This window comes from Monomorium pharaonis, chromosome 1 (assembly GCF_013373865.1).
Source record: "Monomorium pharaonis isolate MP-MQ-018 chromosome 1, ASM1337386v2, whole genome shotgun sequence".
In the NCBI taxonomy this organism is placed as follows: Eukaryota; Metazoa; Arthropoda; class Insecta; order Hymenoptera; family Formicidae; genus Monomorium; species Monomorium pharaonis.
This window is the reverse complement of record NC_050467.1, coordinates 23,615,856-23,632,297: the sequence shown is the minus strand read 5'-3', so window position 1 is coordinate 23,632,297 and position 16,442 is coordinate 23,615,856. Positions and strand designations below refer to the sequence as shown.

General features: G+C 36.0%; 1 protein-coding gene across 5 annotated transcripts; it reads right to left on the bottom strand.

Moving 5' to 3' along the window:
* Nucleotides 1-227: 227 nt before the first annotated feature.
* Nucleotides 228-16,209, bottom strand: LOC105834268 (myogenesis-regulating glycosidase). Of its 5 annotated transcripts, none has more exons than XM_012676614.3 (10): nt 15,125-16,209; nt 12,094-12,371; nt 11,495-11,941; nt 11,120-11,208; nt 8,967-9,166; nt 6,594-6,730; nt 5,035-5,253; nt 4,798-4,908; nt 3,345-4,340; nt 228-3,257 (listed from the first exon to the last, which is right to left on the bottom strand). In XM_012676614.3, exons 1-10 carry the CDS (start codon nt 15,164-15,166, stop codon nt 2,351-2,353), a joined length of 3,426 nt encoding a protein of 1,141 aa, XP_012532068.1. In that variant the 5' UTR covers nt 15,167-16,209; the 3' UTR covers nt 228-2,350. The 5 variants fall into 5 exon arrangements, with proteins under 5 accessions (XP_012532068.1, XP_012532070.1, XP_012532075.1 ...); XM_012676616.3 differs by having other exon boundaries at nt 11,120-11,202; XM_012676621.3 differs by lacking the exons at nt 12,094-12,371; nt 15,125-16,209 and having other exon boundaries at nt 11,124-11,202; nt 11,495-11,636.
* Nucleotides 16,210-16,442: the final 233 nt, after the last annotated feature.

Genomic DNA, 16,442 nt, shown 5'->3' with positions numbered 1-16,442 from the left:
TTTATTGACAAGTAATATAATGACCAGTTATCTAGGTAGGATGTTAAAATTATAAAATTCAATTTAACGAAACAAAATAAATTAATAAACTATTAAATGAGAAGCTATTGTCGATCGATGATGATGCGCGCAGGATAGATAAAATAAACAATGAATTTATTGGAGTAATTTAAATAAAAATTATAAAAATTACAAAAAAAGAACAAATATAAATGATTAGGAACGAGCTTCATTGAAACAGAATAGCGGGAAATATGAAGGAAGAAAAAAAATATATTATATATATAGATATCTATATAATATATGAACAAAGTACGTAAGAAAGGGAGTATAAAAGAGAGCGTGAGAAAGAAAGACAGAAAGAGAGAGTGAGAGTGAGAGAGAGAGAGAAAGAAGAAACAGGAGAGAAAGCAAGATGTGAAAAATGTGAGCCTCAACACCTGTACGAACCCCCAAAATCGCGATGCCCGACGGGTGCGAGAACGATGATTTCACCGAAGAACAATCAATAATAGCATTATTAATTAGATGAGAAAAATTACCAGGCGTTCCGGAAAATAATGGAGAAAAGTGACGACCTTCCGTTCTCGACATTTTTCGATTCGCTCGCGCTTTCATCACTTCTTATTCCCAGTCGGACGGATGGCATCAATCGACAGAATCAAAAGGTACACACCTTTTCTCCGCAAAATTTTCCGAGAAATTCTCTCTACGAGAGGCTGTAGTCAGACATTTCGTTTCCTGTTGCAAGAGAGGAAAAGCGAAAAAAATCATTCATATTTGCTATTACGAGACTTCGCGCTTTCGGACTGCGCGAAATTAGAGAGACGTCTAAAAAACGTTCCGAGAAATGCTGGGAATGCACCGTGGACGTCGCTCGGATATTCCCTGATATTCTAGTGTTGTTCGAGTTCCTTATACGATTATACGATTACGCGGTTCTCACCCGTCGTAGCGCATCCGCGCGTCGCATTCTTTTCGAATAACGAATTAAAAGGAAAAAAAATAGAAAAAAATTTACTGTGGAGTGTTCATGGTGCTATGATTATTATTATTATTATTATAGAAATAACGATGTTACGCTATATGATAAAAATAATAATATAATAAATATACACTATACCTTAGAATTTGTCGCCTGTGTGCCTCACATGTCTTGATTTTCTCCTCGTCGATCGACCGTAGATCAGCCGCCTGTTCGAGATGTTTTTGCATAAGGATCAAGGATCCCGGACGTGATCCCGCTGCGTTCAGAACTGGATGCTGTGCAGAGACACGCGAAAATTATCACATTCACTATTACATTCGAGTCACGAAAACGATCGTGACATGAGATACACCTTTTCGTGGCTGCAGCATCGTAAGTTAGATCAATCGGGAATCGCACCGGTTTCGTATCCCGCTTCTGCATGCTCACGTATTTTGTTTTACATGTCGTGTAAGTTTGTAATGAACAAAAAGAAGAAAAAAATAAATAGCCTCGTGTGCCCTGCAAAACTGCGTCCAAATGCATTCTTAACTGTACTCATGTCTTTATCTTTTTCATATTATTGAAAAATATGTAAAAAAGATACAAATTAATTACAGTAATAGAATACTGGTAGAATTGGTAGGAAGTGTAAAAAATCACATTTTTGTTAGGTAAAATAAATATAGTTGACACACAGAGTTTAATCTACAATTGATTTTTGTTCTTTCAATGTGTGTATCGATATTTGGTGCATTGTAATATGATACTGGTACTGATGATACAATAATCTTATATCCATAGCACATAATAACATTGGATACTCTCATTGTAATCAAAATCTTTTCGATATATTCGTTGAATATTGAATAGCACGCTCTGGCGACTAATGCACGTGTAAATCTCTCATGGGTTTACATGCCGTTAAGTATTTATCCCTAACAATCCTGTTGCACTCTGTCAAGGATCACAACGTTGAATATATTTAATTATTTTAATCGCAAATTTTAGATACATTTATTTAATACACTGAATATCGCGTTTGGAAAGTTCTCGCTATTTTAAACACAGTGATATGCATTTGTTAATGCACGATTATTTTTCTGCACTTTTGGGATTCGTCCAAGGGGAACAAGTTTGTCTTGCATATTAATAAAGAATCAAGATCTCGATAAAAATAGATAAGCAGTCAATATTCATACTAACGAATTGATCGCACGACACGTTTGTTTCATTTAGCATACGAGCAAACCATGCACGAAGTGATCGTACGAAACGATCACTCACATCTAACCGAATAATTGTTCGTTTTAAATTTGAGATTCTTCAGCAAGACTGCGATGCAACGCGTGACGTAAAAGCTGTCAAGCGATATTGCATCTTTCAGAATCTCGTGTTATCCGGCATCTTGACGAAATACGCAACTTTGTCCTCGGCTACTCTGTAATTATGAATCCATCTCGAGCCTTTTCTCAGGCTGCCGTCGATACCATCTCTCCAGACCCCAGCTGGTAGATAGATTTCCCTCTGTCTGCTACCAGAATAGAGTACCGGCGCTACGATCAACTCCTCGCCTACGGAAAACTCATCGACCACCACGTGGCACGCCGGATCGGCCGGATCCAGCATCCAGAGTGGCCTGATAATAGGCAAACCGGTGTCCAAAGTCTCATTCGCATACTTCTTCAATAACGGCGTAACCGTCTTTTGTCGTAAGGTAGTCAACCTCTTGGCGATCTCTAGGACAGATTCGTCTGAGTATTTGCTCGGCAGATGGGTGAAGCGAATCACCGGCAAAAAGGTGGACAGCTGCAGCCAGCGGATATAGAGTTCCTTGTCTGGCAGATCTACCTCGAAATCATTATCTGGATTGTTGTCCGACATTGGAAGCGCCACATCGCCGCCCACCGCTCCTGGCATAATAAACGGATAACCGATCATGCCGTAGCTGAGAACAGTGGGAATGACGGTCTTGATAGCTTTCCAAGACGACGGAAAGGGAGGAAGAGATACAAAGACAGGTGCCCGTGGCCTGGAAATGGCGCTGGAAACGCCGATCACGGGTATGGTGCCTAATATCGAGCGAGTGAAGATGGTCTTGTAATGATCGGGATTGGTCAGAGGCTGTTCGCACTTGTAATAATGTGGCATATCCTGAGCAGTGCCGAGATCGAGGTAGAATGAATCCACGTGGTACTTCATGATCAAACTTTCGAGCTTCGTCTGCAGCCAGGGTAAGGTCTTGTTGTTTGTGATGTCGAGCACGCCAGCGCTGTTACTTTGTTTGTATCTGAAATTAAATATAAATTATTTTTAAAAAATGTTTCCCATAGTAACTAGTATAGTAATTTATATTAATAAATTCTTGACTAACGACCTTGTTAATGCCGGAATCCTAGGATCGCTCCCTCTCTCGGAGATCAGCAATCTATTAGCGACAGCGTCCTTGAAGTTAATGGATTCCGTAGAAATAAATGGCTGGATGCTGAATACTATCCTAAATCCTCTGCGATGAATGATATTGATAGTCTCCTCCATAGACGGGAATCGTTCCTCGTCTAATACGAAATCACCTGGACTGGGCTGCCATTCCTCACTGAGCAAGACATGCCCTTGGCGGAGGAATCCCAGTGCGATCACATCTTCCGTGTAATTGTAAATGGCAGCCTCGTTGGTCGGCGAGATCTGCCAGACCGGTTCAGACAGCAGAGAATGAACGGCGTGCAGTTCGTCAGGCTTCAAACCATCCCATAGAGACTTCTCTGCCATCGAGGAGTGCAGACTCTTCATATTGTCGGTTGCGCAGATAGTGTAATTAAGCTGAGGTAGCGGCGTCAAGTGATTAATGTAAGCAAAGGCGTCGTGTTTAGCCTGCAGGCAGAAGTCGTTGGTACGATTTGCGTTGATGGAGACGTAAAGCGGCGTCTCGGGATCTACCAGGATTGTAGCGCCTTTCGAATTGAGAAAATATCTCTTCAGTACGTTACCGAAGGGATGTTTCCTCACGTCACCCGTGATAAAGGGACTCAGTTCTAGACGACCGTGTTCCAGTGGATATGCCATGTTTTGAATCTGACCGGCGCCGTACCAATGACCTCGCTTCGAGGACCAGTCAAAGCAATCCTTGGGATTGTAATAGGGGCTCAGGCTCTGCCAGGTGACATGGTAGCAGTGCATACCCTCGCGTTTCGTATGCGCGAGGTACAATCGCGTTTGCTGCAGCCATTCGAGGCAGACCGAGTCCTGTCGCTGATGATGAGGAAGACAAGGATACACTCCTGTATTCGGTGGGATACCCTCACCGAGCCGAGCGGCAATGACCTCTGCCCCAGTGCTGCTGTAGACTCTCATCACTCTTTCGTTTTTATTGAATCTAAAAGGAAAATCGATGCTATAAATAATTGTAAAGAGAAATTTCTTTTATAATCTTCGCGATAATAAAATGATGAAGCGAGAACTATAGGAAATATTTGTCAAGTCATATTATGTACGTTAATGAAGAAAAATTTGTTGCGTAAAATATTGGATAATCGGTGCTTAGCTCTCCCTCCCACGATTCTAAGATATTGCAGCCCCTGAAAAGTTAAGCGTGCATGTTGGGTTACCAATTGAATACGCATTTTGAGACTGGCACGAGATCAGCACGATAAACGAGCCTTAATGTATTCCATTAGGCGCTTCCTGGCAGAGGCAAACGACCGAAAGTTATTTCAGAGTAGACGACAAGCGATGCCGCCGACTATCGAAATATCACTCTTTGAATAATACGCCAATACAATGCTAAATAATTTTTACGTGTTATTGTATCGATTGCAATAGCAACTACTCACCTAAATTTCTCAAAATAAGCTCGCTGTAAGACGTGCTGAGTGTAATAAATATGAGCGAATCCCACAAGAAAGACGATGCAGAGGAATAAGATACCGACAAATGCTTTAAGCCTGCAAAAAATTAATTTGTTAAAGAATTATTGAATGCCTTTAAATAATGATTGTAATATGAACGTATAATTCTTATTAGATTTCAGTATATCTGTTATTTAAATTCTGTGAGATTTCCATCTTTACCTATAATCAGCATTTTGACGTTTTGCACTGCTACGCAACGCTTGCGGTAATGACAATTGCAATTTCTCCTTCAGAAGACTGCTGATGCTGTTCACGCTGGTTATCGTAGAAGTCGCACTTTGCGCACTCGAGAGTTCCGTAGCGTCATTTCCCATTTTTTCATTGACCGAAGATGACACGATTCTGCTTTTCCTTCGCGGTGGAGCTTGCAGCGGTACTCTGAAAAATGTCGAGACAATCATTGATTATATATAAAATCCATTTTAGATTTGGGTCAGAATTCTATTTGTAATTTTGTGCTACATATAAAATGCAAAAAGTATTAAAAAATTAAAATATATATAAAAAAATAAAAGTTGAAATGCATGTATATCAAATCACAAATAGAATTCTATCCAAAAACGTCTTGTATCTGATACAAAATTATAGATTACCTAAAGTGGACTTAAATAAATAAACAGTGAGTTTCTCTATTTTTAATTTTTATTCAAAGATAACGATATATGTCATTGTACCTTTGCAACGATACGGCACTACCGACATCATATCTGGGAATCATCTTTTCGTCTTGGTAAAAGCACTGATATTGTGATCGATAAACTAATATTTTAATCAATTTCGGTAAACTAATGTTTTAATTCTATATTCTAATCTTTGAATCAATTCCATTTTTTAATTGAAAAATCACAAGCACATAGGCATAAATCTGTATTAAAGATTTAAGTGCACTTATATATTCGATGCAAAAATGGTCCAGAGAAACAGTAACAAAAAATTTTGAACAATTATGCTTGTACGAAAAAGCGAGGAAGCCGTAATTATGATCGAGTGTCGACTACTGACCAAAAAGCGGCGATTACGGGAGGCAACTCTTATAGCGCGATAACCCTGAAGCGATATATGAAGGAAGGTCGGACCCGACGATGACCGTGAATACGGTCAGATAGGTACGCTTGTTTCATTTGCTCAGTCGGAACGCGACCGCAAGTGAGAACGATAAACAGTACCTCGTGTACACGTCCAGTAGGGTGTTACAATGCAAATTGCGCATTTAGAGCGCATATCGCCGAGAGAAAATTGCAGGCGAGAGATATCCATCTCCTGTCAGTAAGCTACACGGAGCTATTCCTCCGGTCTCAAGCTCGGTGGCATCGGGCATTTGTAGATTTATTAAGCGGTTGAAACGGGATAACACAGGTGCGAACCAGATCAATATTGGAATGGCAAATATGACAGCAGCGTGTAATACGTTGTGCCATGCTATTATCATTCGTCAAAACTTGCCATGAAAGTTTATCACTTGGATTGTATCTCACTCGCATCTACATCTACGAGAAATCGACCGAAACCAACTATTCAGACTGATAAAACTTTAATCGTCATTAAATAAACTGTAACTCTGACTGAAGAGTTAAAAAGAGTCTGACTAAAAAGTAACTAAAACTCTGACACTGAATCGGAATTGTAAACTAGAACACGCGAAATTACCGGTTCTGAATTCTTTCCTTTTCTTCCGATTTGTCTTTTAATTTTAATTGATCATCAAATCTAACACTTACTTGGCCATTTCTTCGTCATTCGCTTCCTCTTCAGTTTCGGATCCCAGAGGACTTCCATTCGGAGTCGAGCCGCTGTTGCTGAAAGTCACGCTGCTGCTGGTCTCGCTCTCCTCTCTTGTAAATTTTGAGGCTGTGCCCTGAAACATCACAATACGGAATTCAAGTGTGAACAACCACGCCTAAACCGCGCCGGCATCTGTACAATGAAACAATTAAATCAAATCGTCGATTGATAATTGAGCAAGGTTGTAAATTACTTTTATCAATCACATAGCAAGACACCTTATCTATATTAATCGCTAATGGATTAAGAGCAGATGTTTTTTTGGATCTTATTTTTTTATAGACTCATGTTTTTCGCTTTTAAAATCCTTCTCAAACAATTATTAAAAAGTTATTGAAAATAAAAACACGTGAAATATTTATAACAATGTCGCGTTATTATGCGTACGAATTGCGATAGAATGTTGATCGATAAATAATTAAGTACAACGACCGTAGTCAGTAATGTATTCCTTATCAACAACATGTTTATTACACATCGTATATCAAGTGGAAAATTTAGCAAGCATGAAACGGAATATTTTAGGCAATATTATCGTTTCTCTGTAAAACGTCACTTGAGTACGTTTCTCGACCTTCGTTTTAAAAATATTAGCGTTATGCTAATTACATTGCACGGCAACATTTCTGGAATATAGGTATTTATACATTACACAATTGGATTAAATATTGCTGATACATTTTAGCAATACAATGTGCTTAATTAGCGACTTTTATCTTATCAAAAGTTTGTCGTTTCTATCAAACATCTAGTGTTAAAATCACTGAACTATTGAAAAATATTATGAATATAAGAAAATTTTCCTTTTGATCTATGTCTATTTAAATTTTACGAATCTTAAGTTAAACAATGTATAAGTAGAAAAAAGAAATATATAAAATTGTAGAAAAATTTAATTTAAAAGTTTTAATCTGAAAACATCATACGAAATTATAATCGCTCGAATTGAACGACTTTGCGTAAATAGCTTGCTTTTTTAAAGAAAAATTGCAGAATATAACTTGTAATGATAAACATTACGTAATTCCATAAATATAAGAAGTCACATCTTTTTTCTAGATTAACACATGAATATAAATATTATAATATACAATTAGCAGAAGGAAGCGTTAACTTCATAAATTAATAAAAGTTATTTTATTTAAATTCATTTTAATATAGAAATTTTGCATATAATATTATATAATTTTTTTCTTTAATTTGTAATGATATTTATTAAATCGTTAGAACTTTGGAACGCTTTGAGATTATTATCACACAACTTTTTTTAATGCAAATTGCTTTTAACCGCACCTCCTGAACAATGTTACGTTTCTTAACGTCAGTCAAGACGTTCTTCAAGGAATATATCAAACTGTGAGTGTGATCCTTGACATCTATCTCGTACCACTCCATACCACTCATTGCTTACTTCTTCAGCACTTTCGCGCTTCTTCGTTTCTTTTGTGTAATCTTTAACGCGATAAAAAAAAACGCTACACCTGACGTTAAATATAAAACTTGTATCGTAAGATAGTTTGAAGATACAGATTGGATACAATTAACTCGTTAATAAAAATCTATCGTGGCGTATCGATCGTTATCCCAAATTTAATTTAAGTTAATCACAATAAAGTTTTTTTTTTTGAACGCACGATATCGAAGAGGTACGATATAACGTTATTCTCGTCATTGGAGAAACTGACACTGATGATTATTCAATAGGTGAGAAATACGGGATGTTATTGTTTGACTGTTGAACTCTTCTTTTTCACTGTTTCGACAAACATATATAACTTCTTTTTTTTCGACATCTAAAGAATATTTTCGTCTTCGTTAGTATATTCTTCAACCTCTTCTAATATTTACATAAGCTTATACGAGACGTCAAAGACTCCTTTATTTTAATGATAAATTTACGTTAGATATCACAAAAACTTTTGCATGGAAATTATTAGATAATCCTAGAAGAAATCAATTTAATTAAAAATGCAGTGGCTGTCTAGTTTTAGATTAATCTGCAGATTAAGATTATTTTATTTTATAAAAAACTTTTTAGTGATTAAAAATATATAATAAATATAATGTAAATTATAGATTTTCAATACTAATAGCATATATTGGAATATGCTCTTTGTATGCTAAAAAGAATAATAAATAGATAAGATAAATAGTCCAGATTAAATAGCTACTAGGAGAAATAAGAGTTAATAGATAGTAGCTATGTAACTTTTCTATCTCATGATTAGGCAGACATAAGATTTACTTTCTATTAAGGAATAATAATATTATCAGTGCGGATACAATTTGTTAAAACAAATTACACTTACGTTTTGTCTGTCTATCCGAAGATCGTCCATCTCGTTGAGTTTGCTGGGCATAGATATACTGGTCTTTCTTATATTCGTCGCACGTAGCGCTGTTACTTCCGATGGAAGTGCTTTCACCGTTTTCGTCTCGTTGGTGGTTTCCTGATTATTTTCTTGCTTGGTTGCGTTAACAGCATCATCATTCAGTTTGCCTGGAGAGTCTGAAAGTCAATTGAGAGGAATAATTGGGAAAAAATTACAAGTATTTAAACATGCCTCGAAACATGTTGTGACAATTAATTTTGCGGACGTACCATTAAATAATCAACAATAATATAATGTAATATCTAAATTTGCATAATTCAAACTCGTTATCGCTGTATAAATATTCGCACAATATTAGCAAATTAAAAAACGAATGCATCTACGCAAGTGGTATGTTCCTATATGCTAACTTATCGCAAAGCAAACTCTCGTAAGAAAACATTGCGATAATTGCAGCGGCGCCGTTGATCGAAAGATCAAGGAGATCACTGGAGTAATTAAAAAAAAAAAAGTTAATACTTTTTACCACGACGGTGGCATAACAAATAAATATCGAGGAAATTGATATAACCTTTCATAATGCTCGCAAATATATAAATAAATGGAAAAATAAGATTGTGTGACAATAAAATCTTGAACGTAAACTTGAACACAAAATAATATAATACAAATAATCTTAAAGAAGCGTTTAGCCTGTGTGCAAGATAAAAATGTGTGACTGTTCGCAAAAGCGAGATGTCAAGACTGCTGGGAAAATCGGTCCGGAAACTGTAACTCTTTTTTCGAAATGTTCTGTACCATATCGTCCTGGAAAAGACATCCTTGAGTATACAGTTCCCATTGATTCCGAACGGTTGCCGGTCAATTCTGTGGAATCCATTAGCAGCAATACGACAAGCGATTTTGCGAAAACTTCGTCGACAGATACAGAATCCTCTAGTGAATCTAGCAGAACGGTAATTTATTAGAAATGTCTCCGATAAGTAAAATCATTTGTAGAGATTATTTGTCGCAAACGAGTAATTACGTTGACAATTGCAGTATAAACTTGTTTGTCCCACGGAATATGATTATTCCGGCGAAGAGGAGAGTTTTAAATTATCAGCGGTCTGTGTCGAGACCGTCAGTATTCAAGAGACCGTAGAAGAGGAACCGGATATCGAATGCACATTGGCCATAATAAAGCCGGAAGCGGTGGTCTATAGGAAGGAAATCGAGGGTCGAATATGTGAGGAGGGATTCGAGATTTGTCAGACCCGTTGGCTGCAGCTGACACCCGAACAGGCTGCAGAATTCTACAACAATCGCTTTGGCGAACTGAGTTTCCCTCATCTAGTAGCATACATGTCCTCGGGATCCATCATAGTGTTCGTTCTAGCAAAGCAGAACGCCGTTGAAGAATGGAAGAGGCTCATAGGACCGACCACTGTATTATAAATCCATTAGGATCCTAAAATAAGAATTTTAGAAATCGAATACTTTTGGAGATTTATTTGAAGAATCTTTGTTTCAGGTGACGGAAGCGCGTCTGTACTTTCCTGACAGCATCCGAGCGAGATATGGTCGCAAAGGAGATGACTTAAAGAACGCTGTCCACGGCAGCTGCGGTCGCGAACAGGCCGAGAAAGAGATTCACTTTTTCTTCCCCAATTGTAGAAAATTGTTTTATTTCTGTAAAATGCTTAATAATTCTTAATATTCAGTAGCGTTATTTCCAACCAGAAATCTTTCCCTGCTTTTTCTCTCAGTTATATGTGAACCCTTGCTAAGGGACGAGAAGATTGAGGACTATTTGTGGGCAACTGTCAATCCGATTCTCGTCGAAGGTCTGACATTGGTAGAGTATTTTTTATCTATTAAAATTATTATACTTATGATATATTTTGCAAACAAATTATGCACTAAACAAATCTCTCTCTCTCTCTCTCTCTCTCTTTCTCTCTAGTGTTGCAAGTACAGACCAGCCGATCCTGTATTATGGTTGGCGCACTGGCTGATCCTGAACAACCCTAATAAGCCTAAACTACCGGAAGATCTCGCCTTAATTCCAACATAATTCTCTCTGTCACATAATCATCTAGTGCTACAGTCGATCAGTCCTACACCTTAACATAGAATACCTGTCTTACCCACTAGATCTATTTCCTTCGCTGTTTCTGGCCGACGACATGATGGCATCCTTTTTGTTCTTCTCTCCGCCGCGGTCTGCGGACTGTACCTCGAAACATAAAAAAAAAAGAATATTGCAAAGTTCTGCCGTGTAAAATAAAACTCGCGTTGTTGAACTTTTACTTTTTCCTCACCTTTCGTTTGTAAATTTAAAAGAATATTCGATATTCGTAAAAATTATTTAATACTATTTCATAGTTTCAAAGATATTGAAAATTCTGTCCCTCTTTTTTTGTTTTATTCCGTCTGTCTTTCGATAGTTAGAACAATGAGAGAAGGAGCGAAAACATGCCAATAAAGCATATTACTCGCACGGCGTGTTATTATATAACTACCTGGATTCCACTAAGCACTGAACGATGTCGACAATCGCTGGCTTCTCTCCGGCTATTCGAGAGGAGTCCCGTTCGTCATTCGCATATTTCTTGTCCCCGTTGACTTCCGCGCCACGATCCGTTCGCGGTGAAGGATTCTCCTGCCTCCTCTTCGCATTCACTTCGCTCGCGCGATTCTGTCTCACGACCGGTCGCCGTTCGGGCCTCGAATTGTCGTTATTCGCGTTTTGATTTTTCGTCAGCACTCGCGGTACACCGTTGACATTACGCCCGTTCTCACATCGCACTCCATTCCGCTTCGGCTTCGCGCCGTCGATCTCGAAATGCACTCGCGCCGACGCCGCTGTACCGTCCGCATCAACGAAACCGTCGCGGCTAACTTCCTGCGGAGCCTTGATTAATCCATTGTCGACCTCTCCCACCTTGTCGCGCCTTGTCTCGCCGATTCTAAATTATTTCGTTCACCAAACGATTTTCATGCCAAATCATCGAAATCTCGTTTGTATAAAAAAAGCAGATGACAATAATTTATATTTAAATTCAATTTTTGTGCCGCAATGGTTGTTTTATTAATATATCAAATGGAAAATTGAAGATACCTTTGCGGCGAGTACGAAGGATTCAACCAGATCGGATCTATCAACGTCGATACCTCGGATTTGGCGGAGCTGACGTGATCGGAGGAGCCGGTACCAGGTTTGTACCAGGGTGATGGTACCTTGAGGGACCTGCTTAAGGTCGACCACTCCTGACTGATACCCTCGTCCTGATTAGAAGGCAAGACGGACAGGGAGACGCCCCGTCGTTTGGCCAGTTCGATCGGATCAACACTGGCCACCTTCGCGTCCCAAGGATCGACGATGGATAGCAGCACTTTCTGCGTCGTAGAATAGAGACGGAATGATTATCACAGAGATCTGGGCAGCGTGGGAGGGGCGGAATACGATCTCTGAAGCTGTCTGTATGAGTAGACTCGTTAAGTCTCGTTAAAGTTATCCGCGGTGGACGCGCTCTTTTTCTCTCTCTTTCTCTCTCTCTCTCTTTACGTCTGATCGGTACGAGGCTGGCTCTCAATTATAAAAGCACACTCGTGGGAAAGACAGGTCGATGTGAGAGAAATCCAAAAATTTTTCCGAATGCTTTTCTTTGCGAGAAAAAGATCGGATTTTTTAAGTAATCAATTAACTGGAATTTCGGCAAGATCTGAACATGTGGTAAAATAAAATAAAAGTTTTAAACAAAAATGAATTTATGCATTTAACTCTCTCTCGAATGAGACACGATGTAAGATGAGCTTTTCATAAGTGCATTGATAACATTTCATCCGTCCGATTGATAGATCGTGTACAGTATCATCGTTTAGTGTTTGTAACTTTAAATCAATGGTATCACGTGCTTATTCTAACGCAATAATACCGTAACAGCATATCGGTCTTTTGCTATTGAACGTGACTCATTTGCCAAGAACATGCATTATTTCTGACTTTTTAAACAAATTTAACGCTTTTAGTCACCGGCATTTACCGATTTGTCGAATAGAAAGATAAATCACGTGGAACGGTTTGACAGATCTGATTTGTTTCAGCTAGTTCCATTACGTAATGACATACAAATCCATAACGGATGATTGTTTATGTGACTGTTATGTCACATATGACTAATAAGAAGAACTGGTTAAGACATGAAACATTATCCATTAGAGCGTTACGGAACAAAAATGACTTTGGAGCGTCGATCCACTTAGATGTAAATTCATGCACATTTGAAATATTGCAATTTGCTTCGAGTTTCATGAATAAAACTTGTTTCTTTGAAATAAACATTTAAAGTTAATGTTATCTCGATACAAATACTAGAGAATAATACATTTCATGATATGCATTTTCCTCGATTATCGAAGTTTTTAATCAAATGCGCAAACTTTTTCCTGAGAGAAAATTGTTTTTTTGCCTTTGGCATATGATTCGAGAACGGCATTCGATAAACTGCCTCGATGATCTCAATAAAATACTGAAATTGTGTCTAAGGAATTGCGATATTTCTTAAGCATTTAGGTCATCATGATCAGATAATAATGTACACAATATTCCGCAAATGACGAAGTCATTATTTTTAAATAATTATTATCGAGTATACTGGTAAATTATTTAATTAATTTTAAATTATTTTTATTTTGTATTTTACTTTATAAATCTTTGATAGCAAATATAAAAAAAATATTTTTGAATAAAACGAGAACTTAAGTTGACATTAAACCAAATATTGGAAATAAATACCAGCAGTTATAAAATTTATTATAAAGTCTTTTGCGGGGTAAGTATTAAATGAAAATTATAATAAAAATTAAATGATCAAATAAGATAAATTCTGGCAGTAATAAATATGGAAAGTCCGTTGTAGATGTAAAACAATTAATCTATTAATTTAGAATTGTAATCAGGCAGGCTATTATATTGCTTTATATAATTAAATTACTTTTTAAACTATAATAATTAAGTTAGCAACTTAATAATAGTTAGACGTAATTTAACATTGTGACTGTCAATTTTCTTTGGCTGTTATCTTGAGAAACGTCATCGATAAGGCGGACGTTTTGAAATAAAAGAAGATTTTAATCTTTTGTAATCATCCTGCGATAGATAACAGCCCACACGAATATTATAATATTTGTCTTTAAATTATTATAATTTTATAAAAAATGTTTCAGTTAAATTTTCAAACTTTTCTTACATTGAGAGAAAGCTTTATCGCAGCTTTTCAAGATGCATGTGCATTGTAACTAATTATACAAGCAAAATATAATTATATAGATTATTATAATCTAGAAAAAAAGTGTACTAAAATTTCTTGTATAATAAAGAAATAATTCGGATTTTAATATTTAAAATATTAATTTGACTTTTGAAGAAATTTAAGAAGATGCAAAAGTGCTCTTCAAACTTGATCGGGAACAATAATGTCACCAACATTTTTTATTAGAAAATATCTTTGAATTAATTTTACAGAATTCCAATTTTTTTACACAGTTAAAGAACGCAAAAAATGAAGAGAGCAAAGAACAATTTTATTAATAATAATTTTTGCTTTCTTCATTTTTGTGCAAACTTTGTGTAAAAGCATTTTTAATTCTATAAACCCATTTAAAAGATATAATAAAAAATTCGTTTTTTTAAACAGAATATCTTTTTTTCTTAGACTTTTAATCTTAGTTCCACTTGTACAATATTGTTCGCATATGTTGTTTCTAGGTAGGCCTCATTCTTTCACTTCACGATAAAATTTGCTTAATATACAAAATTTACGACATATATATATGTATATGTATAAATCGTAGATTTTGTATATTAAGCAAATATTATCGTAAAGTGACAGTAATTATCGACCGTGACGTATTAAAAATATTTTTTTTGTTTTTTATATATAAACTTGATCATTCACCCCTACATTTTTGTACGTACTTTAATTCTGTAAAAGAATTTTACACTCTGTAAAGCCAATTAAAAATATAGTTGATAATAAAAATGTAGGCTTTAAAATCAGACGACTTTGGAATTTCCTTAAAACACATATTTAATTCAATTCACAAGTTCCATTTGTATGATTTGCACTTCAATTTTGATCGAAAACTACCTTTTCACCTGTCTTTTTCTTCTTTTTTTTAACAGGATCCATTTTTTCAGAGTACACTTCTAAGCTGTTATCAACGTGTCAAGCCGGCGGCTTGAACTGAATACACGATCACCGGTAAACAATTTCTCTACGAAAGAGTTCCACCTTCCGGGGCAGGTAGTCTTAAACTGATCTGTCGTTCCGTATCGGCGGCCACTTAGCGATATCTTCTCAGACCGCCTTGCATGTATCGGTATCGCGTATACGAGGTCGCGTGTACACGCGAGCCTGTATTACACCAGTTACAAAAGGTCAGAAATAGGAAAGTTACTTTTTAAAAGTGACTAATTATCGTTACTCGTTATAAATAATAAAAAAAGTAATTAGTTACCGTTACTCATTACTAGCTGCGTTCTGAAATTCATCAGTATTGAAAATCTATAGTATATGTAATAAGAATTATAGATTTTCAGTACTGACAGTAAATTTCAAAACGCACTGCCACTGATTCTTAAAAATAACTAGTTATCGTTACTTAAAAAGTAACGTTTTGTTATCTTTCGGTTAAAAAGTTAATAAAAGATCAAGTCATTTTAGTCTTTTTGTTATGGCATGATAATATTATTTAATAAGCAGTTAAATTAGTTTAATCGCTTTTTTGTTGAGTAGTATTGTTAATAGTTTAAATAATTAAACATACAGAAACAGCTTCTCTATTCTTCTCTTTAACCCTTCTCTCTAAATGCCTTCCATTTTATCGGATGCATTTTTGTGATAATCTTTTCTAACTTTATATAATTTATCAAAATTTCTTCTTTCCTCACACTCAGTTGCTTACATCTTCCATACACACATAAAATATATCTCATCCCTTTTTCTACTCTTTAAAAAATTCACATGGATGGTTTCATATATCATTTGATTTTCTATAAATACATCATATTCTTGACACAATTTTCAAGGTGTGTTCTAAGCCTAACAAATTTTTAAACAATTTCATCGTATTCAAGAGATTAACATCTACAAAAAACATTATTCTTTTTACTTATACCTTAGGGAGCCAAAACCTTAAGCGGTTTTATCGATATTCTTTTTTAATATCTTTTTTTTATAAATACAGACACAATTAAATTTATATATTTTTTGTACTAATTTATGTTTAACGCAATAATTTTAAACTCATAAGTATAACATGTATAAAGCAAGAATTATCCGCACTAGGATATAGGATTATCTAAATTACAAAATATGGATTTGTTATAAATTTTATCGATATTTTTTATTAATTTTTAATAAAAAGTTGATACAGAATTACCAATATTAAATAATCTTTTAACAG